This window comes from Mastacembelus armatus, chromosome 11 (genome assembly GCF_900324485.2).
Source record: "Mastacembelus armatus chromosome 11, fMasArm1.2, whole genome shotgun sequence".
Classification (NCBI taxonomy): domain Eukaryota; kingdom Metazoa; phylum Chordata; class Actinopteri; order Synbranchiformes; family Mastacembelidae; genus Mastacembelus; species Mastacembelus armatus.
Genome location: NC_046643.1, coordinates 4262211 through 4286065, shown reverse-complemented (window position 1 = coordinate 4286065; position 23855 = coordinate 4262211). Strand labels below are relative to the sequence as shown.

The window sequence follows — 23855 nt, the reverse complement described above, 5'->3', positions numbered from 1 at the left end:
TTGCCTGTCTGCTTTTTTTCCAAGCAAAAAAAAAAAAACAAAAAAACAAAAAAAAGTTGATGACCTTTTGTGGATCCACTTCAATAAGACAGTTCATTTCTGAGGCCAGCATGCAATTTTTGTGGAAAACACAGCTCAGATAAAACCTAACCAAGTACTTTTTCCCTTCAGCTGGACTTTATATGCAAACCAATCTGCTTGGATCTCTAGGTGACGTAATGCAGGGAGAGCGCAGCCATATGTTATCTTATTTCAACAACAGTGAATCAACAGACAAAGATGAGGCAGTCTGCCAAACAGCCTGCCTGTCCAGGACCCTACAGCATACCATCCACACAGAGAGACAAGGAGAAGCTATTGTCACTGTAGACAGCAGTAATATTTCGACAAACACAATGCAAAGCAGTAACTGGGACCTGGATGCCACTGATACCAAGGTATACCTGTAGGTACCAGCCAGGTCCAGCGGCAGCTCTGTGTTAAACCAGTGCCAGTACCTGTTTCTATCACAAGAGGATGATTGACAAATCCAGAAAAACAAAACTGCTGTTACATAACACAAAAACCAGCAGTCTAGTACCATATACTCCTCTGTCCACTCACAGAAAACACAACCTTGATCAACAATGACATCAACAGCGGTAAGCACAGGGGAGGAGGGGATGAAGCATGGTTTGGTGTGGACATCACTGTGGTGCCTTCTGGTCCGTTTCCTTGTACTTTCTCCTCAGAAAGTCTACATATGCAATGGTGTATCTGTTCACACTACAGTAACCCATTTGAAGCTGCCTTGGTGCTGTTGATATAATAAAAGAAGCGCTCACAGACATTCTGGGGTGAATGAAAAAAATAACCTATTTGAGTTAAGTCTTATCTGAAATTCTATAAATACAATGATTGATTGACTAATCAATATAATAATGCTGCCTATACAGACCACATACATATTTTCCCATTTTCAAACTCTAAAAAAGCAAAAATGAGTAAAAAGGCCTACTTTGGACAGACATTTTCAGTTAGTAAAAAAGGAAAAACATTGCTAATTACTAACACCAATAACATTAATGGCTCCACTCCAGTAAGTGTCCCAGTGACCCAGCCAGTGTACTAAAACCATGGGGCTGTTATTAGCTCCTCCTGAGTGTTTCCTAAAATGCCATGGCAAAAAGTCTGACCTGGAAAATGCTTATTGGGCACTGAGCGCTGATCAATCAATATGATATCATAACATCAAGTTACATAAAAGCAGCAGTAAAACTCATGCTAATTTGTGTTGAAGCTGACCTGATTGTAAAGGGTGTGCAATAATGGCAACCACCTGAATTTACCCTTGGGAAGTCTGAAGTTTAATTTATCTCATCAGATACAATATTAACACTGCTTGAATTATTTTAAAGGGAGCCTGGGCTATGCTGGACATGAATGTGTGTCCATGTTGTAGTTTCTTTGTAAGTGTGTATGCACTAGGTGATTTGTGAATGAGAAGCCCAGCTGACAGGCCTTCTGCCTGACAGGCTGCTCTCTCTGCAGGGGTCACAGAAACCAGAGCCCCTTCCACCTCGCAGAGCAACCCAAGCTGGGTCCATACGCTCACCTCCAGGGTCACTGACGGCATCCAACCCCTTCCAGCAGAGGGCTACAGCTTGGGCCAAGGGCATAACAACTCACAGTGAACACACACACATGCTCTGATTCCAGTGCATCTCTATATACACACACACACACACACAAATATGTAAACACAACACTTAACACTCTAGCATAAGGCATTCACAAAACACAAGTGCAAGCTTTTCTGCCAACACATTTTCCTGTACACAAGCACATAGCAAGCAAATGCACAGGGAAGGATGCAAACATACACACACACACACAAGTGAGAGTATCCTTTCATTAACAAGGACGAGAGTCAATTTCCGCTCCCATCGTCATAGGCCGTCTGCTGGCAGGGAGGAGGAAATCTGTTCATTTATGGCAGTTCTGACATTTAAACTTGTGCCTCTGCTGCTGGGGGAAGTCCTCCTGATTGATGACCAGTGCCACTCTAGGGTCCCCTACTGCAAGAAGTATGCATATATGTACAGTATGTGTGAGTGCATTACACCTTCTAACTTGCACCTGTGGTTATGTGACACATCTTAAATCATAAACAGAGGGTTTTGCACAAGGAATCAGATTTATGGCTGCTTTCATCTCTTGGATGGTGGCTAGACCTTGCTTGGAGCCGGTCTAGAATGGAGAACTAAGGTGCCTCCTTCCCTCTACTAGCCCTGATGTTCACCTTGGGCAAGCAATGGTGCACCTGAGCCTTCCTGCCTGGGTGACTGCCCACATGAAATGCTGCTAACCAGTCCCCGTTGCCTTGTGGCTACTCCATGTATTGAAAAGACTTCAGGAGCTTCCCAAAACCTCCATATACTTTGCCCAGGCTTGTGAACTGGAGAGGTCACTTCAGTGCCACTGTATCTTTGTCAGAACCAACATGCAGTTACGAGTTATAAGTACAGTCCATTTGGCATAGAACGTGGTGTTACAGGCGCTCTCCAATGGTGGGAGGAACCATTGCGTTCCACTGGTACTACTGTCAACTACTACCCACCATAAGCTGGGCTTAGGTGCTGACCCGGCATAGTCTGCCTGCCTCTTTGGGAGCTTGAGGCAGACTACAATCCCTGCACCAAGCAATAGACAAAGAAAGAAAAGACAACCCTTAAGACTAGCAAGTAGGGCTGCAGCTACTGATTATTTTTGGAGTCGAGTATTCTACCGAATATTTCAGTGATTACTTGAATAATCGGATAAAACAGACTTTTGCATTTTTAAACAAAAATACTATTGTGTAATGCATGACAGAAGCGGCAGTTTATGATGTTACCTTGTGTCGGCTTTGCTGGGTGAGCTGGTCTGGTTCACAACTTTCTCTTCAGATGTTGAAGCACCAGTTCACCAGTTCTACTTTACAATACATGCATTGCACCATGTTGTCATCTTTAAGTTTAAAATGATCCACGACTGGACATTTTCTGCCTTTTACGGCAAGTTTTGCTCTCTGCCATAGCTCCAACTTTTGATACTGAAATGTGTTGTGCAACAGTGATTACTGATCCCCAGGCGGAACAAGTCCGATAACGCAAGTGATAGTAATTAAACGAATCTTAGAGGCAAAGAATTTGCTTCAAGTATTTTTTGTAATCAAAATTCTTGAGGATTCGTTGCAGCCCTATTAGCAAGCTGGAATGTCAGGACCTTGTGCTCTGAGATCTCTGACTACCTTCAGCAGGTTGACAACAACAGTAGAACTGCTATCGTTAATCATGAACTCGCCAGACTCAGCACAGACATTGTTGCAGTACAAGGAAGCATTAGACAGCAGGATAACACTTTCTTCTGGCAAGGGAAGGCGACTGAGTAATGACAGGAGCACAGGGTTGGATTTGCAATGAGGAGCTCCCTTCTGTCTGCAATTTAAGCACTGCACGGCAGCTCAGCTCACATTCTATTCCTTTGTATTTTGACCTCCTTGGGTCCATTTACCATTCTGTGCATTTTTACTCTCACACTGTGCTTGCAAAATGAGACTAAAGATGCGTTCTATGAGGAAGTAGGCACTGCCATAAGTAACATCTCAGGCTCAGAAAACCTGTTCTTGCTGGACGATGAAAACATGCAAGTTGGATCCAACTATGACTATTGGCCCAGCTGCCTCTGCCATTTTAGTGTTGGCAAGCTAAATGAGAATGGTTCCTAAAGCTCCAAGAGCTTTGCTCATATCACGGTCTGTGTGTCATGAACATGTTTTATTCCACCAACCAAATCATTGTGTTTCTTGGAGTCACCTGAGGTCCCACCACTAGCACCAGCTAGACCTCGTGATTACACACAAAACATTATTGAATCACATACTCATTACTCATACTTATCACAGTGCTGACTGTGACACTTATCATTCTCTAGCTGGAAGCAAAGTGTGACTCCAGCCAAAATGGATCTATAGTTCAAAACAAAAGGAACAACCCTGCTAAAACACTTCCAGGACTGCTATCCCAGGGATGTGCATGCGATTCATGGAATTAATTGAGGCTATCGACCGCCTTCCCTGTGGAAATGCTCCGGGGAAAGATGGTATCCCATCTGAAATCTCAAAGCAGCAAAAAAATACTGCACTGGTGCCCTACCTTCCTGAGCTTCTCTTGCAGTGCTGGGGAGAAGGCTTTATGCCCCAGGGAATGTGCGGCGCCAGCAATATAAACATATACAAGAAAATAGGAAGCCGTAGCAACCATGACAACTTCCTTACTGGATGACGCAAGGGAGATACTGTTGGCAAGGCATTTGCCCGCTTTGTGTTAAACAGGCTGCAACTGCTTTCTGAACATGCTTATCCCATGGACATGTTTATTGGACATGATCTTCTCTTTGAAACAGGTCCAAGAGCAAGTCCATGAAAAGAGACAATTGTCAGTTTTAATCATTGATCTGACAATGGCTGGTGATCATGTGATCAATAGAAAGAGTCTCTTCAAGCTGCTTTAAAAGACACAATGTCCTCCTAAAATCCTGAGGATAATCATGTCCTTCCACGAAAGGACACAAGGCACAGTACAACATGATTGTGCCTCCTCCAACCATTTTCCAATTAGGAAAGGAGTGCTGCGTTCTTGCCCCAATGGTTTTTGGTATCTTCTTCCTTCTTCTGCCCTGTGCTTTTGATCACTCAATGGAATGTATCTCCATACCCAAGCCTCTTCAACCTGGCAGGCTTGTGTGGCATGTCCAAAGTACAACAGGTACTAATAAGAGACATACTCTCGCACGATGGTCCAATTCCAAAGGACATTCTATTCTGGGAACTTTCCTCTCAGCCTATTGGCAGACCAGCCCTGCGCTACAAAGATGTGTGCAAGCGTGACATGAAGGCTTGCAGTATCAACCCTGCTGCTTGGAAGACTGTTGCACTCGACCAAGGAGGGTGGAGATCTAATGTAAAAATGGGGATTTAGAAGAGTGAGGAGAAAAGCTTCACAGATGAGGAGGAGAAGAGAGTGCGAAGAAAACAGTGGCCAGCCACAGCCACTCAAGATTCAGCTGAGCCCCTGACTGCACAAACTGTGGTCAAACTTGTAAATCCAAGACTGGGCTGCACAGCCACAGCAGGCACTGCACCTCAAAAGACCCTTTAGCTCACTGAAGTTCCATTGTCCCACGAGACAGACGGCTGCCATCAGTCTCTCCAAGTTAAAAAAAGACCATTTTCCACATTGGAGGAAAGGACATGGAGTTTGGTATTATATTGCACTGGGAAGAGATCTGTTCAAGTAAGAGTATTGCATGTTCAACATTTTGTACTGTAACCAGTGCAGGAAGGGTGAATGTCATTTCTTACTTCCTATTTAAGCAGGAAGTAGGAAGAGTAGTGGAGAGTGAAACATAATATTGTGATATTCTGAACTGGCTTCTGGCAGCAAGATACTTAAGATATATTCAAATTGATAATTTACTAATACTATTTCAAATGAACAGATATGGGAAGGATGTGCAGCAGGTTAGGGTGATTAAGGACAGATGGAAATGTGTTGACAAGTGCCACAAGTGTGATGGAAAGATGGAAGGAATACTTTGAAGAATTGATGAATGAGGAAAATGTTAGAGAGCACAGAGTAGAAGAGGTGACTGTTGTGGAGCAGGAAGTAGCAAAGATCAGTAAGGATGAAGTGAGGAAGGCGTTAAAGAGGATGAAGAGTGGAAAGGCAGTTGGTCCTGATGACATACCTGTGGAGGTATGGAAGTGTTTAGGAGAGGTGGCAGTACAGTTTTTGACTGGGCTACTTAACAAGATCTTGGAGAGTGAGAGGATGCCTGAGGAATGGAGGAGAAGTGTACTGGTACCCATCTTTAAGAACAAGGGAGACGTGCAGAGTTGTGGAAACTACAGAGGAATAAAGCTGATGAGTCACAATGAAGTTATGGGAAGGAATAGTAGAGGCTAGGCTGAGGTCAGAAGTGAGCATTTGTGAGCAGTAGTATGGTTTTATGCCAAGAAAGAGTACCACAGATGCAATATTTGCTTTGAGAATGCTGATGGAGCTGAAGATGTTGAGGTTCTCTCTGGGAGTGACGAGGATGGATAGGATCAGGAATGAGGACATCAGAGGGACAGCTCATGTTAGATGTTTTGGAGAAAAAGCCAGGGAAGCCAGATTGAGATGGTTTGGACATGTTCAGAGGAGGGACAGTGAATACATTGGTAAAAGGATGCTGAGGTTAGAGCTGCCAGGAAGGAGGCCTAGAGGAAGACCAAAGAGGAGGTTCATGGATGTAGTGAAGGAGGCCATGAGGATAGTTGGTGTGGGTGAGGAGGATACAGAGGATAGAGTTGAATGGAGGCAGATGATTCGCTGTGGAGACCCATGAAGGGAGCAGCCGAAAGGAAAAGAAGAAAGAAGATTACAGAGTTTATATGTTAACTAAGACTGCTTATCAAACCTCAATACTAATATTAACCAGAGAAGTACAGCTGAAATAACTTTTTAAACCCAATATGAATAGGAAATGAATTGGCACATATGTGACCATCAATTAAGCCCCCAAAAATCCCATTTCAAGCTCATCAAATGTGAATATTTTCAGATTTTCTTAGTCTTGTATGAGAGTAAACTGAATATATTTAAGGTTTGAAAGGCCGGTCAGACAAAACAGGACCATTACATGTGTCGGTTTATGCAGTAAATACCCAACTCACGTAAGCATTTTTGTACAGCTGCTAGTGTAGAGCAACTTTTAACATTTGAGAACTTTAGTTTTTGCTGAGTGAAAGGGCTTCATAGACAAACGTCCAAATTCAATATCTATATATACATATATATATATATATATATATATATATATATATATATATATAAAAATTCCCGTCTCACCCCTATGGGTGGTGTGTGTGTCTTCCTCAATCTCGGGCCTGGGAGGCCTCTGGTATATATATATATATAGTTAAAGTAAATAATATGGACAAACTAGCATTCTTTTTGAAAAATATAGACCTATTTAAGGTAGCAATGTATTTTTGGCATATTTTTGGTCCAAATGTTAACACAAATCATTATTGTAAAAAATTATGGCATTTGTATTTTCTGTAATGCAAATATTTTAGTTTCTCTTCAAAGGGTCAAACACATTTTCTCAAGTAAATATATTTCCACTCCCTCACCTGGCAGGCTTTTGTAGTGCGTAGAGGAACGGTGTGGACACCCTCACATTTCACCTGCCACCAAGGACACATGAGGGATGAGGCGGCCGCTGGAAACTCCGTCAGAATGAGCTGTATGAATATTTATGTTGTCCTCTCCAGCTCTACTGCCCTCGGCTGAACAGAGGGACCTTTGACAGGGCCATAGCAAAAAATGAAAGAGTATGCCAGTTCATAATGCAACAGCATGCTGTGGCATTTCATGGACACGCTCTGAGCCTCTGCACACCACATCAATGTTTACAATACCCCCACTATATATGTTATGAGTTGAGCAGGATTAGTTGCCTTTTGAGCTTTGCTACTCAAGTCCAGTGTCAAGAAACCACACGCACCATTCTGGCTCCAGCGGCAACACACACTTGCCATTTGGGTTCTGGGCCTATCGGCGCCACAGTAAAGCCATTATGCTCTCAGTTTAGCTTCCACGAAACATCAAGCCAACAGGGATGCATAACTGGATAATGGTGATGATGATGGTTTTGTTTATGCTTGATACACTGCAAGTCACGTCAAGAGCTTAGAAAGTTCATCTGGATAAAAGTGCTTGTAAAATGCATTAGTGCAGTCTTCAACCGTAGTTTTTTGGAAAAATAAATGTTCATTTTGATACTTCACATCACTTAGTGATATCAATCAATAATAACTTCAACTACAGTATATTAAGTCCACAAAAGCTTTTCTAACACTTAGTTCCTTGTCTTTTGTGAAAAAAAAAAAAAAAACACTAGGACATACACTTACTAGTATGCAGCAAACAGATGAAACTGCTCAGATAGAGAGAGAAACATTAAAATAAAAGGAAACAGAAGCTCAAAATCAACTGCAAGAAGCGCTCAGATAGTTTGACTTGACAGGTTATCTATAGAAATGCAAGAAATACATTGCTGCTTAATTCTTTTCACCATTGATTCATTTCCATCATCATCAACATTAGGCAACAAATCGCCTAATTGTTTCGGGTCTAAAAACAATACATTTTTAGCAACAAAAACAAAAATGAAAATAAACAGTTAACTACCACTTTAAAGGGTTACTCCACAAATTTAGCATTGCACTTTTTAAAAAGTTAGGGGATAACTATAAGTTACCTTAAAGAAAGAATTTTTCTAATTGATACAGCAGAAATTGTAGATATCCTAAGTTTTAGTTCCTAGTACACTGGATCCTACAATTCCCATAATGCAAACGGACAGAATGATTTGTCAGGCCACCCTTGCTGCCTGCAAATTGCCCAAATCTTTCAATAAAACTGTAGTGTCCAAGGCTAAGGTGTGACATCATCAGCACTGTCATCAGCTAATCAACAGAGTGTCCCTTTAAATACGTCATTGTGCTTCTTAAAGCCAGTGTTTCAGCACACAGGCACTGCCTCCTGTACATCATGTGGCTTTGTGATTGATGCGGGCATACAGCATCACACCTGATTGCTTGTTATGTCCCTGCACATACTTCCTAAGGTGAAGGACAACTCCAAGAAAGAAAAATGACAACAAACAACCAGAGTCACAGTCACTGGCTTTTCCATGGGGCCTCTGAGGAAAAAAATTCCCTGTCAAGGACAAAGTCTGCCAAAATGACAAAAATCTGATGCCTCCACTATGGAGTGAGACAGCAGGACAGCATGACACAGTAAAGAGGCAGCCTCAGGTTCAGGTGACAGGATGAGAGCACTGCACTACCTAAGACTTAACAGTAAACACCAATGATAGAGACATCACTTCACACAGGCCTGAGTAATGTGCACCCCTTGATATCTAAGATGCATAACTACTTCCTGCCCTTATCTGAGAAAAAAAGTGAAGCATGTGCTGGTGCCAGATTCTTTAACGGTGTGTTGCTGCATTGTAAACTTAATACACTTGGTCAGAGAAAACAAGCAACTGGAAGATGATTCTTTGGGCTCATGAAACTTGTGATTTCTTTTACAATATATGGGCTTAATACAAAAAAAAAAAAGACAATCACATTCATCTGTAATGAAAATAATCACTATTCCAGCCCTCCCTCCCCAGTGTTCACTGAGTCCAGAAACTCTGTCTTTGAAGAATTAGCTCATTTGAAATCTTATGATAAACCAGTCACATTTACAGTAAGGCTACTGAGAACATGCACTGTTGTATCAGCTGTCCTCAGATGCCCTCTCATCCACCATCCATTATTGCAATGAAGAGTTTTTCATGGCTGCAGAGTTGATCTGTACAGTAGGTCATTCTCTTGGCCTTTGTAGTCACATCCTCAGACATAATGTTTTTTTATTTCAGCGAAGACAGAAATAACTACCCCCCCCCACACACACACACACAACTACCACTACCCAGTGTTGCCGAAATCCACTGTAACATGGGACGTTAAAGCTTTATCCACTAGGCCACTACACTGACATCCAAATCAACCCACCAAGAATATCTCAGCTCAGTTGTGATTATGTAATATTATCGGCGATTTGATCCTGCGGCCACAACAATCCGCCCAGAACGGGACTGTTCCTCACGCATGATGTCATGTTGGATTCCTTGCAAGCATGTTATGCAGAAATGTCCGAGCAGCAGGAGCTTCATGCAGGCAGCGCTGGACTCGGCTGCTCGCGTTTTCTGTTACATGTGGGAAACGGCGACGCCAAATTCATGACGCACACGTTTCAGTGGAAATGTCCTTTTCATCCAAATGCAAATATATGAAAAAAAAAAAAACACTAACAAATGCTTTTTCCTAAATAAAGGTCTGACTGTGCGTTCGGCATTGAGGACCTATAGCACTTGTTTTCATCACCATAATCCACCAAAATACAAGTGGACAGTGGGAAATAAACGAAATGTGAAATATGAGAAAATTAAGTGCTACTTAGTGGATGATGTAACCTATTCGCCAAAAATAAAAAAATAAATAAAGCCTCTTGAGTCGTCTTGTAAACGGACATGCGCAATTACAGGCGAATTAATAAATATTAAAGCGCTCGATTTTTTTGAATGGAGGCTGGTTTTGCTACAAACGCTGATGCAGCCCTGAGCTACATGAAGTGCTGCCGACGGAAACAGCCACAAGCCACGAACCAGAGATGATGCACACCTGTGTAAAACTGCCTCACTGGGGATCTTAACATTGGTTTACTGGGTAAATCACGTGTTAGCTGCTCTTATTTCAGACACAAACACCACTTCACAATACGGAGCAGTATCGAAAAAACACACTCGGGCAATGCAGAAAAAAACTGTTTTCTACAATTTTCCACAGACGCTAACCATACACTTCTGCTACTACTATCAGAGTCAAGCCCAGGCACAGCAAAGCATCCGCGTCTTTCAAAATAAAACCGCATCACAAAAAAGCGATTCTACTCCCGTCAGTGTTTCAGCCATAGTTCAGCTCCGTTTTTATCTACATTATTTCAACGCCATCCCAGCTATCCTATACGGCCAGTTATCAAGATGTTTTACTACGCAAGACAAACTCAAAGTGTTTATTCTGAACCTGAAGTCCCACTTCCTGTCTCGTTAAGTAAAATTCTGGCTCACTTGCCGCAGCTCACCACCACCTCCTCCCTCTCTCAGACAATGAATGAAGCCAGTTTAGGGAATAGACAAGCCCAGGACCAGCTCAGGTAGCTCCAAAAACACTACAGAGACGGGACAGCATTCCCTCTCAGCTCTGCTGTCGCCGTTCACCTCAACGTTAACTGCATTTTATCATAATATTCAGATCAGGAGTCGAGAGGAAAATCATGTTAATGCAACAATTTAACGCATATTCTATTTTGACAATGTTAACAAGGAATATTCAGTAAATATGTGAGTAAAACAAAGCTACACAATACACGAGAACGTGTTCAACTACGCCAGGCTGGCACCATGTTTGAGAGCTTACATTACCTGCAGGATGCTCAACTTCACTTCTCTGCGGTGCGGCCACGGCGTCAAGGTCTGCGTCAAGTCAGCTGAGGTTCTTCACGAGTAGACAGGAAGTGCTCAAGTGTGGCGTTCAAAATAAAAGCGGTAAGCTACGAGCATTGGGGTGTGGACAAAAGTGTACTGGAGCTCACACACTAAAATGGCCTGCACATGCGATACATGACTTTAGTCTTCTCGTAAACTAACATGTAGCTTCAACTACTATCTCACATGCAACCACATTCAACTGTTCTGAACCAAAACTTCGAGCTATACGTCGAGCTATGACCGGAAATGCCATATTTCATATAAGCTAACTTGATGCTGGGATCTTCAGCAACACCTCTGTTAACAGTAATTATGCTAATTTATCATAACACCTCCAGCTGCTAAGATCTGGCTCCATAACCTGTCAGGTATAAGTTATCGCTGAAGCTTTCTGCCTCCTCAGGCTGTGACAGAGAAATAGCTGTTACCGGCTAACAACGTGAGCGGTCCGGCCCAGATGCTGTGGCGGTAGCGGGACGGGATGAACCCTGCTCCAAGTTGATGCTGCAATGTGCCACCGCGGTATCATCACCGCTGTCAGTACCCGACACGGGAAACATCTAGTGTTTCCGGTCCAGGCTTTGTAAACAAAAGCCAATGAACGTACCGTACACAGCCTTCAAAAAGATGCATTTGCGCTTATTTAATGTCATTTGGCATATACAGTACATATATTAACGTGGATATGATGGCATCTATACAGAATGGGACACAAAGTACACGTCACGTCATGCTCTTAATCTGATTATTATTATTGTGTAGAATATGTTATATAATGTGACAAATCATAAACAAACCAAATAAATAAAGCCGTAATGTTAGTACAATAATGGTCAAAGCTTACCTCCTATCCAATGACTCCGCGTTTGCTCTGAAGGTAAAATGGCCTTATTTCCGGTTTGGATGTGTCTTATTCAAATGAGCTTGACGAGAGACAGCTGGCGCGCGTGAGACAAACACGCTGCTGCCTCACGCGCACTACCGCGAGACCCCGCCCCCCTGCAATAAGGTTTTAAATAGTTGTAAAATAAAAGGAAACCCTTAGGATTATTATGCTAATTTAAAGGCTGCAGACAACAGAGGATTTGGCTACTCAGGCTTTATATTAGAACTAATCGGTTCTTTTTCAAACACAGCTGAAGTGAGTTGTTGCAAAACAAACAATATGTAAGAGGTAAATGATGAATCACAAAACAACTTGTTTTTATCAGTTCGTGATCTCATTCTTAATGTAGTCAGAATCACAGACATAAATTATTCAACAAACATGTAATTTTCCAGTTTACTTTACTGATCGATTGGAATTATGAGAACTGAAGTGCAGAACATTTCCTTTTACTACCTTATTACACTGTCGTCATATTCCAGGAATGTACGATGATATTATTTTGTCCTAGCATACTTAAACCTGTGAAAACAGGTGTGACATGAACATCACCCAGTCGTCTAATGAAGACCACTGGGGCTGCCCATTAAAACCCTCCATGTGCCAGGGCTCCGTTTAGCTTGTTTTTACACCTGGGTTGCCAGGTGATGCAAAGCCTCCAAGGAGAAGCGGGTGCGGTTGCTGTTGATTATGATGGTTGAAGATGCCCCAGGGTAGGGTGCAGAATACCAAACCACTTACAAGGAGTGTGGTGAGCCCCCAGTCACAGCATGATCGTGTAACTGGCTTAAGCATCTGATCAGATCCTCACTCAGAGTTATATAACAGCATTAGGTCAGCCTGCTGCTCACAGCTGGGCCAGGGACTGCCACTGTTGCCCATAATGGTGCGGGGCACATCAGAGCTTTAGGCAGGGCTATGCTGTTTATTGATGCCTGAGTGTGTAGAGCTAGAGCCAATTAAGGTGCAGCAGAGGTGTCAGTGACCATGTATCTAATGTCATCAGCCACCACATGGTACAGTAGGCTGACTTTGTGGAGAAGTCAGACCAACATAGCGAGTCACTGTGCTACGTCATCCTGCTTCATGTTCTCCGTGTAACATTGGACTCCAATGCAACCCAGCTATTTCTTACAAAGTAAAAGTATTTGTGCTGCAAGCTTTTTCTTAAAGCACATGTGTATGATTCAATAAGCAGAAGTCACAGGAACAAACCTTTAACAAAGTTACACCCAAACATTCAAACTAAAGGGCTTCATCAGGAGCTGTGTGTGGGTGTAGTTTGATCAGATTTGATTGTACAGTGACTAAGCAGATAAACAACTACCATCAGATTCTGAATGTTAGTAGGTTACATGATAACTGGTGCACAGAGGCCCATGATAGCTTCATCCTTCTGAAAAGGTGTGGCATAAAAATAGCTTTTAAGTTGGATCCCATTACTCATAGTCTGAACTAACTAGCTTTTAAGACCTTTAAGACTTTTAATTTTCCATAAAGTGGAACTCTTGCATAGCCTGGATCCAGCCTCCTGAATCATTGCTTTTAATTTGTTCAGCTACAGAAACAGGTTGAAAAAACAAATGAGTCAATCAGAGCTTTTTCAGTAGGATTAAAGGGAGACTCAATTTCACACATCTTACAGATCTTGGGGAGTACTATTGCACATGTGACTGGCTTAAAGCTACATTAGAAAACTGTTGGTGGTTGAGTTGCATTGTGGGTAATATAGGTACTTCAGCAATTACTGTTACTGATTGGTTGGGGCAAAAATACAATCCCTTTCCAAACACAAGATGACACTGAATAAATTAGATCCAGTGTAAATCGTGCAGTGAGCCGCCATTGAGATTTCATTCCTCAAATCATGGCGTAAGTAACTTCAAAACATATCCAACCCTTAAATTGTGCTTAATGCTTCTGTAGGGACACAGTCCATTTGTATAGTAACTGCAAATAATGCAGGTAAAGTGGTTCAACTTGTAAGGAGTTATAGAGGGCGCCCTATGTGTAAAACAGCATTACATCATTACATTACTTTTGTGGAACAAAATGTACAAAGTAACACTGAATTTATAGCATTTTGGATTTGCCACTAGATACTTAAGTACAACTTCACAGGCCGATCATTTGTCGTTCCTGCCTAACTCAAGTCTTGAATGAGTATTGTGGAGTATAATAAAGTGTTGTGTTCTGCCCCCCTACTCATGCTGATCTTGTGATAGGGAAAAGGCACATTCCCTCTACATTACTTGCCAAAATGTGTGTGTCAGAATATGTGTGCTGCACTGGGGAATCCTGCATAGAAGGAACACAATAAATCACATTTTAGCAGGACCATGTGATAAATGGGAGGAGGGCAGTGAAGCATTCGGAAAGCCCTGCTGATCATACTTCATGAAATTGTGTTTGTCCTTTCTGAAGAAAACATAGACCAATTCAGAAGTTACCATGTATAAAAGGAACATGTTGTACACAGGTCTAGAGTCCTTACTAAGGACTGACCGCCAGTGTAACTTGATGGACAACAGCCCCACCTGCAGGGCAAAAATTTCCTACACTCAGACACTTTAAACAGCATATCAACTTTATTGATTATACTGACAAGTTAACATATACAGAGAAAGCAATGTTATCTTTTTACAATGAAAAGTGAATGTTATAGAAAACTTTGGTCCCTCTGAATAACTGCATGTAAAATATTATAAGGCACTCTGATTGGTGCAAAGTGGAAAATAAGCATGCCCAGAAAAAGTATATCACAGAAAACATATTTCAGTGTAATCAAAAGAATGATTAAAAAAGTGTGACTTATGGAGAATAATGTTAATGTAGTGAAACTAAGCCAAAACACTGATCTCACAGTGAATATTTAAGATTTATTTGTTCTTGACCCATAAAGGCATGTAGTGCTCTCAGTTTCAGAATTTTTAAACTGTGGAGGAAAACATAAAAAAAAGTAGTCTGAGGTGAAAAACTGGAATGTATGATTAAAGCTCAACTTTCACATCTCTCTAAAACTGTATGCTGTCCTGGACCCAGAAAAACAAAAATCAGCACTTAAGTAAAGCACGCAGTGACGAGACGGGCAAAAACCAAAGAAATTACTTTTCCATTTCCTTGTTTTACATGTAGAACTTCATGTAAAAACACCAGCAGTAGAATAATACGTTATTAAAGGAATTTTTTCTCAAACAGTGCAATAGCAGGAAGCTTGTGATGACATGTTGACAGACTTCACCATTTTCAGTTGAAGTCTCTATCAGGCAGCACCAGCGGGGCCACCAGTGTCCACAGATACAGGGCTAAACCGATCCAGCTGGAGCTGATCTTCACCCACACGGCTGGCATGGTGCTCTGCATGACCTGGTAGTCTGTGTCGGGCCTGGTGGGTAGTGAGCAGAGTCAGAGGAAGTCGGAGGAGAGTTGACCCAAGTAGGACTCAGCCAAGAACAAGAAATCACAGCTACTTACTTGTACCAGTTGGTGAGGGTCATCATGATGTAGAGGGAAGCCAGCAAAAGGCAGAAGTGGAAGAAGGAATAGCTATAGGTGACTGCTTCCTCTTCATTGTCCACGGCCCGTCGGACACCGTCCTCCCCTGTGGATGCTTCATCTGCTGCGGAGGTCAAACCCTGGCCCTCCTCAGTGTGCATCAGCTTGTTCACTTGGGCGTTGCTGGAGGAGCGGATACTGTGACAGCCAAGAACACAAGAAATGATCCCTATGTAAAGAGGCCTTATGACATCTAAGACGGCTCACCAATAAAAGCTTTTTTTAATAAATGATCATAGTTCACATTTTATGTTTCTGGTTGAGCTATAGTTACAACCAGGAGACCTGTCCACAAACCTAAGGGTTACCTAAGGGTGTTGTACTGGACTGCATTTCATTCAGGTGTGTGTCTATTTCTTTTCCTTAGTGTAAACATACAAGGTTCAGAATATCAGGAACCCCTGTGAAAATGAAAAGTGCAATGCAAATAAATGACCTTCAAGTACATCCTAAATGTCCACTTGAGCTTTCCTAATGCTGGGTCTTTTTGGCACATTTATACAAACAACCTGTGTTTTTGTACACTACAGCCACAATCCAGTCTCCAGATGCAAATTAACCATATTAGCATTTTGACTAAAGTCATGTCTTGAATTATGAGTGGACACCATATTTGCATGCATTTTCATAATGCACAATAATCATTAGATTTTTCATGTTGCTTTTCTAAAACTGAACTGAGTGAAAACTAAAAAACTGTAACTGATTGAATATAAGCTTAAAGTGCTTTCTAAAAGTGGTGCTCTTAAAGGACCAGCTGTGACTTCTACTGAACTGAAAACAGTTTGGCAGCTTGTAAAACTCTTTTAAATCCAAGAATGTTATTAAGACTCCAGGATGTTTAACTGTGTACTTCCTTTAAAAGGTACCTAAATGGGTTGTTGTTGCACCCCCTGCAATATCATTTAACATGTTGCATAATTCACTTTTCTTTTTCAATCAACTGCAGGACAAAACTTGGATTCAGTGATGTATCCATGACGTAAGTGTTCAAGTGTTCTTGTAAAAGCAGGATGTGATAAGATGAAATTTAAAAAAAAAACAAAAACAAAACAAAAAAAAAAACAATAACAGTACCTGGCATAAAGAGTACAGAACAAGAAAATGATCAATCCCACAATGCTCTGTGCATCCCACCACTGGACATTTGCGGTGCCTGGGGCAGGTCCAGGTGGAGGGGTTGGACTGCTGGGCTGGACCAAACTCAGCAGGCTGGGGTTACACTGACGGTCTGACATCAGAAACACAGAAAACTGTGTAAACGTTTGATATTATAATAAGTGACTATTAAAGCCACATAGACTTCTCATACATTTCCTTTGCACTCCTTCCAAAAAGCACATATTGTGGTTCCAGTTCTGAATAAATACAATAGTGCCTGAGAGTCAGACTCACTGGGGTTGTTGGTCATGGCGGACCAGGTGAGGTACATGGTGTAGAGGGAGATGAGGGAGGCCTGCAGAAGGCCGGAGGTGGGCTGAGCCTCCTGTGAGACATTGCACAGGATGAGTCAGAATGTAAATCCTCTCTCTGCATCACTCTGTTGTGTTATTGCTCAGGGACAACAAAAGGTCACAGCTAGGACAGATGTTAATTTACTACTAGCTTGTTTTTACGTTTGAGCAGTAAAGAGCAGATATGCTTTTCTCATGCTAATATACATACTCCACTGTTAGTGTATTATACATAAAATGCAAGGATTAGGGTTCATCAACATTTAGTAGACCCATGAATACCTACATTAACATGCACCTTTTAAAGAAGACATTACCTGAACTTTGGGAAGAATGGAGACAATGGACACACTGATGCAGAATATTAAGTTGAGGCTGATGAAGACCTTGTGCTCTGTGCAGTCATCAGGTTGGGTGTAAAACACATAGAAGAGCACGATGGCAGTGAAAGCCAAGGCGTAGTGGACAATGGTGAAAGACAAAAGAGCTGCAGGAAAACCACAAGCAAAGGTCAGAGAAATGGTGATTAATGAAGCAGATTTTCTTAGTTTGAACCAGGGTTACCTTTAACTATACTCATCTTTTTCCATTAATACTCAAAACAAAAATCATGGTCCAGTTTTGCAAGGCTTTGTAAAGTGGTGTGACAAGCACTTTCTAAAGTAAAAAAGCAATAAAAGAAACAATATGATCATGGATTTCAGAAAAACCTCCTCCTCCTGATACTGCCTATGCTGATTAGCAGCACAGAACTGTACTACTATATGCACCTTGTTAGTATTTTTAACAAGTGTGTATTTGTTGGTATTTTGTTTGTTTTTTTTTTTTTAATCGACTATTACACATAATAATATATTTAAAAAAAATTTTTTAATATAGTCTATATTGAATGAATTATAAATTCATGTTGCAGCCACATGCAAGAATATGAATTATTTGCAGGAGTAAAATTCATTTTTGACTGCTGAAGAGTACCTGTGATATGAGAAATTCCAGGGAAATACTATTTTTGCATCAGAAAATGAGGGGAAATAATTCTACTACTAGCAGCTTTGAATATGGGTATTGCTTATCAAAGTCCCACTGAAATGACCCTACATGTTGAAGTAGCACTTAATTGTTTGGCTGTATAAAAATAGAGTATGTTGTCTTTCTCATACCAGCAAACCAGCACTTGGGGTTTCCGTTCTCTGCCTTCTCCAGCCAGGACTGGTTCCAGGAATGGGCAAAGTCCACCAGCAGGATGAGCTGGATGAGGATGAAGATGAAAGAGCCCACCATGCCGAAGTAATACCACACTGACCAGGGAAAAACCTTGAGAAGTTTAGAGGCTGTGCAGTGCTAGAGACATTCATTTCTAGCATTAAAGTTTAATATAGTGGTTTAAAACATTCCTGTTCAAAATCTATTAGGCCATATTGTTATTTAAACTCACGTTTTGCTTATTTATAAACAATAAACATCAGAATTGACCACTTACAAGTTCTTCAACATTCCTACTTATTACATAACTGTAACATGACACTGAAGATAAGCAGACCATAATTCCCTTATGGAAAGGAAGACACACAAAACACACTGCACCAATGCACCTCCACCACTTTGCCTACAGATGAACATGAACCAAGCAGCTGATATGTGTGAAGGTGAGTGAGCTGCTGGTGGGTTCGAATTTAAAAAAATTGAACATTCTGCATTGAAGTTGTCACTACTGGCCAAGGTACGAAAACAAATTTACTTCATACCTGTATTAAAGGTGCCATCTGGAATGAAGAAAGCTCCTACAGTTATGCCAACCAGTACCAGGAACTTGAAGAACCAGAAACTGAGAAGAAAAAAGTAAAGGTATTCCAGGTATGACCACAACATGCATGTTTTCCCTTCAGTGCACACACGATGGAAGTGTAGTGCCCATATTTTGGCCACCAGAGTGCAGCATTCTCCCATCATGCAGTGCTGTGGTTGTGAAGCTGCATTACAAACCCATTTTGGATGGCAGCTCTTGGATCCTTGCTGCTGCGCACTCGGATCATGATGATGGAGAAGAGGAAGAAGAAGCAGGCCATGGCGAAGCACATGCGATACACCGACTTGTAGCCCACAATGATGTCACAGTTCACCTTATTCTCTAGCCCAGGTATGGTTGCACCACCCATGCAGAAACCTGGAATCTGTGAAAAAGGGCACACACAAATGGAATAATAGGTGGAAGACAGGCACAGATTAAACTGGGTCAACTGGAATACTATGTGCTATTGAAATACCTTTAAAAAAAATAAAAAATAAATAAAAATACTGATTCCTTTGGGACTTCTGGGTGAAAAATAAACTTATTTACCAAGCATCCCAGCCAGCTGCTTCAAAGTATCCCTGTTGCTGGGTGACAGCCTTATGAAACCAATCTGAATTGCCTTCCTATTTTTAATTGAACTGAAAATCACATGTGGGCTGAGAAAATTTAATGGCACTTGATTGTTATGAGATGATTGATGCTACAGCCCCTCATCCCCTTTTTGGATCATTAAATCTGATCTCATCTAGTCTTATCTAATGTACCTTTTTAAGATGTTCTTCCATCCCCGGGAGAATCATGATGACAGAGACCAGTGTCCCAAGCAACAGTATGAAGGAGAACGCCAGCCGGCTCATCGTAGAGTTGGATGTTGAAGGGCAGCATGATGACAGGAGGCAGGGGGCTGAGCCGCACAAACATGATGCCTGGAGAGGAACAGAGGAAAGGAATTAGCAGGACGTTCATACAAATTTGCATTTTATGAAACACAAGAACAGGGCTTTGGGTTGTGGAATAATCAGGGTAATGCATGCATAGCTTGCTATGACTGTGGTTGGGAGAAAAAAAAAACAAACATTGGACCTGCTGTCAGGGAAAAGCAGAGATAAATGATGATTTACAGTGGCACTATTCAGCTCTGCCATCATAACAAATCTCTCCTTTTCTCATCCAACGCTTTGCACAGGATCACAGAGGACTCCTGCATGATTCAGACGCAGACTGCTGAGAGGTGCGTGAAGCACTGAGGCAGGGACTGTAGCTGAGATCAGCCATCCTTCACTAAACAGGAGCAGGCACCAGAGCACCCAGGCACCCAGGCCTTGGGTGTAAAATCTGCAGCCATGATGAGAATAATCCAGTTTCCATGGCTCGGAATGACCTGTGTTAAATCTCCTTAGCAACATCCAACTCTTACTAATAACTCTGATGCTAAAACAGTGTCAAAGAAAGCTACACAAAGACAGGCCATGACTGAAGAGGATCCTGTGACGACACACACTAATTTGAAGCAGGTTGACTTCAATCAAATGGGGCAACTTCAAATACAGTCCGTCTTTACTGCCATGTAGGAGTGTCATATTTATCTATGTGAACATAATAATAACAACAATAATCTATATTTTATTAGATCTGTAAATGTATATTGTCAAAACCTTTCGCCGGGCTCAAACACAAATACACGTTGTGGTTCAGAGAAAAGAAATGAACTAAAAAGGCCCAAACTGTCCACTGGAGTTAAATAAGACACAGAAATGGAAATAGCGACGACCTCCCGTTTCTCTAAGGGGATGACAGAAACACACACAGCTAACAGCTAACCTAACAGTGGTCAGGGGGGGGTCGCAAACCCCAAACCTTCCTGGAAAATTTGCCCTGCCTGAGAATAAAATCAAGACCACAGATCCGTCTCTAACTAACCCGCGGTCACACAACTACACACTGCTAAAGTTAAAGCCGATACGGAACTTAAAAGCGACCAAAAGTCAAGTCTTTGTATTAAATCTTAACGCTATGTCGTTCCAGACAGCCAACTAGCTAGTGTTACCATATATTTACCGACACGCACTTACGTCACGTTACACGTCTTATTTTTAAAATTTAGTTTGATATTAAAACATTACCGAGCGTTAATGTGACAATCTTAGCTAAACAAGGCGTGGACTTAGCTAACGCTAACGCTGAATTAGTAAATGCTAAGTGTAGTAAGTACTAAGTGTAGTGCGCAAAGTGCCAGTATGAGCGGTATATGTATACTCACACAGCTGGCCAGGGAACTCAGGGCCAAACACGCACCCATGTTGCCTTAATTCACAATTTCGATGAAACTCGTCAAAGTTTTGAAAGTTCAGGAAGAACCTCAGGGCGATGCCAGGTCAATAAAGAAGAGCAGCCGGAAGTCGCCTAGTGCCTTCAAAATAAAATGTGTAAGCCACGAAAGCTTGTATACCACTTATACTATTGTATTAAAAACAATAAAAATAAAAACTATTATTATTATACACCACTATACTATTGATGACATTTTTCTAACTTTGTGTATTTTGGGGCTAAATATCGATATAGAATACAAAGAATCCTCTGATCATTATGTTAAAGTGTTGTTGTCGACACCGTTTGCGTTTTCGAGTTTTATTTTTCACTCAATTTCCTGCCCTTGTTTGGGTCAATGCGGACACCATCTGTGACTTGACACAGGAAGATCCAACACCCAGATTGTGACTGTGTGGCGCACTTTGTTTTTATTGTTTTGTTTTTATTCTCATGTTTTACTTTTATTGTACAGTACTTTGTTTGAAAAGGGCTTAATAAATAAAGTTATTGTTATTGTTAGTAGTATTATCATTAACCGGATCAGTGACCGTCACTCCACATTAACCAGAAACCATTCCTTTATCATATATTTTACCACCATAGACGTATTGTTTACCAGCTAAAACAACCAGCTGCACGTTCAGGTTACATTCTAGGTAATTTAAATAAATTATATTATTTACATGCTTCAGAATTTAATCTTTTTATTTTCAGATACATATTTTATTAAACTTGCAGCTACTAAAGGAAACCAACCAAGAGTGAAAGACCCTGTGTTTTATGGTATGTCTACAAATCAGCCAGCATGCTACAGCAGTGGCACTGGTTTTTCCAGTTAAATGTGTGTGTGTCTGTGAGACACATGCAAACTTACCCTCCCTGTCCAGTACAGAGCCTCAGTATTTTATCTATTATTCCCCATGCTTACCTAAACACCTGCTCCTGAAAGTCAGCTACTTGTAACTCTAATAGTTGTTATACATGGCAGCATGTTACTGTTGTATTAGCCTGAATTGAAGCTAGTTTTAGTTATTATACAGTTAGTTAGTCCAGTGAATTAACTTCTAGCTGCTCATTGACATTTGAAATGTGACAAGGTGCCTCTTATAGACACTTTATAGATACTGTTTTGTACAAGTAAAATACATAGGCAACACAGATTACTTCTATAACAACGCAAGCATATCAACCATCCATCATCTATACCCGCTTATTCCTTAACCAGGGTCCCAGGGATCTGCTGGAGCCTATCCCAGCTCTCTTTGGGTGGAAGGCAGGGGTACACTCTGGACAGGTCACCAGTTAAAATGAATCATATATTTATTATTTTATCTATCCATCCAATATCAAAGAAAACTTTAAGCCTCACAAGAATTACACAGTTAATATTGCAACAACAAATCGTAAACTGTAAAATCACTGTAAAGCCCATTTGCATGGCCACATAGGAGCAAAAATAAGCGTATCATTTGTTTAGCTCTAGCAGCTGCAGCAGCACACATAGGTGAGACTATCAGACAATACATTTAAAGCAACAGGGCACAAAACTCCAACTGTTTAAGATAAGACAAGATAAGAAGAACCTTTATTTGTCCCACAGCGGGTATATTTACATTGTCACAGTAGCAGGTAAGGCACAAGATAAAAAAAAAAAAAACAAGAAGTGAAAATGAGAAATATAATGTACTCCAGTATATTGTATATTTACAAGTTTTCACAGGTTTTTACAGTCTATAGGTGATGAGGTCAGCTGGGGGTCTACTAGGAGCAGAGCTGGTTGTACAGTCTGACAGCAGGAGGGGGGAAGGACCTGCAGCTCTGTCACACTTGGGATGGAGCAGTCTGTCGCTGACAGAGCTGCCCAGTGCTGCCAGAGTCTCATTCATCAGGTGAGTCATTCTCCAGCAGGACTTTGTGTCTAACCTTCAGAGAGGGTGAAGGTGTTCACCTGTGAGTGAGGTTTCCAGTTTCCCTTCAGCCTAAAGAGCAGTGTGCTGATAATATCAATGCACACCAGGGTTAATGGGCAGACTAAAGACTTTGATAAGATAACAGCAGCATAGAGTATTAGACCAGATATTCTACTAGTACTGATTTCATTCACTTCTTCGTCTTTAAAATAATCCCAGTCTGCTTATGAGGCTGTTCAGTAGTCAGTAAAATACTATCAGCATAGTTGTATAGTTATGTGTCATTGATAATTCAAAATACTGTGGATGTTAAAACGCCTGTAGACTGAAACAGTCTGAGCGTTTGGATTAAGGACAGCTGTTACTGGACCACTGGTTCTTTCAGGCTATTTTAAGGTGGTAATAGCCGCAATACACGTGTCTTAGCTGGATGATTTCTCCAGTAAAAACGACAATAGAAAAGATCGGACCAATAATCTATATATTGTAGGACTGAGGACAAATTGTTGAGTGATTGGATTCGATCAAATGACTAGTGAATATCTGAACACCCCTTACAAAAAAGACAATGGTATAAACCTTTAAGCAGCACGGGCAAGACAAAACAAAGAAAAAAGTATACGGGAAACCGTACTATTGTGACTTCAAAATAAAACACAATGCTTGAAAAATGTAGAAAATATTTACAGACGTAACTATGGGCAGCATGGTGGTTAAGTGGTTAGCACTGTTGCCTCACAGCAAAAAGTTTCTGGTTCGAAACCCAGCAG

The 23855-nt window shown here is 41.3% G+C and overlaps 2 protein-coding genes across 2 annotated transcripts in view; both read right to left on the bottom strand.

The window, feature by feature from the left end:
- hivep3a (HIVEP zinc finger 3a) overlaps positions 1–11667 on the bottom strand; it is a 42046-nt gene extending 30379 nt beyond the window's left edge. The window contains 1 exon segment of the mRNA XM_026300979.1: positions 11110–11667. The gene's annotated coding sequence lies outside the window, so the exon portion shown is untranslated.
- A 2960-nt stretch (positions 11668–14627) lies between these two features.
- On the bottom strand, positions 14628–21257 carry serinc2 (serine incorporator 2). Its single transcript, XM_026300696.1, has 10 exons — positions 21123–21257; positions 19627–19788; positions 19054–19241; positions 18816–18895; positions 18231–18368; positions 17388–17557; positions 17012–17102; positions 16694–16847; positions 15536–15754; positions 14628–15446 (listed from the first exon to the last, which is right to left on the bottom strand). Exons 1-10 carry the CDS (start codon positions 21159–21161, stop codon positions 15308–15310), a joined length of 1380 nt encoding a protein of 459 aa, XP_026156481.1. The 5' UTR covers positions 21162–21257; the 3' UTR covers positions 14628–15307.
- Between the last annotated feature and the right edge of the window lie 2598 nt (positions 21258–23855).

What these genes read in the sequence shown, in the direction of transcription:
- serinc2 (XM_026300696.1), bottom strand. Translation starts at nt 21,161, where the DNA reads ATGGGTGCGTGTTTGGCCCTGAGTTCCCTGGCCAGCTGT. An exon ending in AGAGCTGCCATCCAAAATGG is followed by an intron (nt 18,896 to 19,053) that starts GTTTGTAATGCA and finishes TTTTCTTCTCAG; the next exon opens with TTTCTGGTTCTTCAAGTTCC. An exon ending in AGATGGCACCTTTAATACAG is followed by an intron (nt 18,369 to 18,815) that starts GTATGAAGTAAA and finishes TTCCCTGGTCAG; the next exon opens with TGTGGTATTACTTCGGCATG.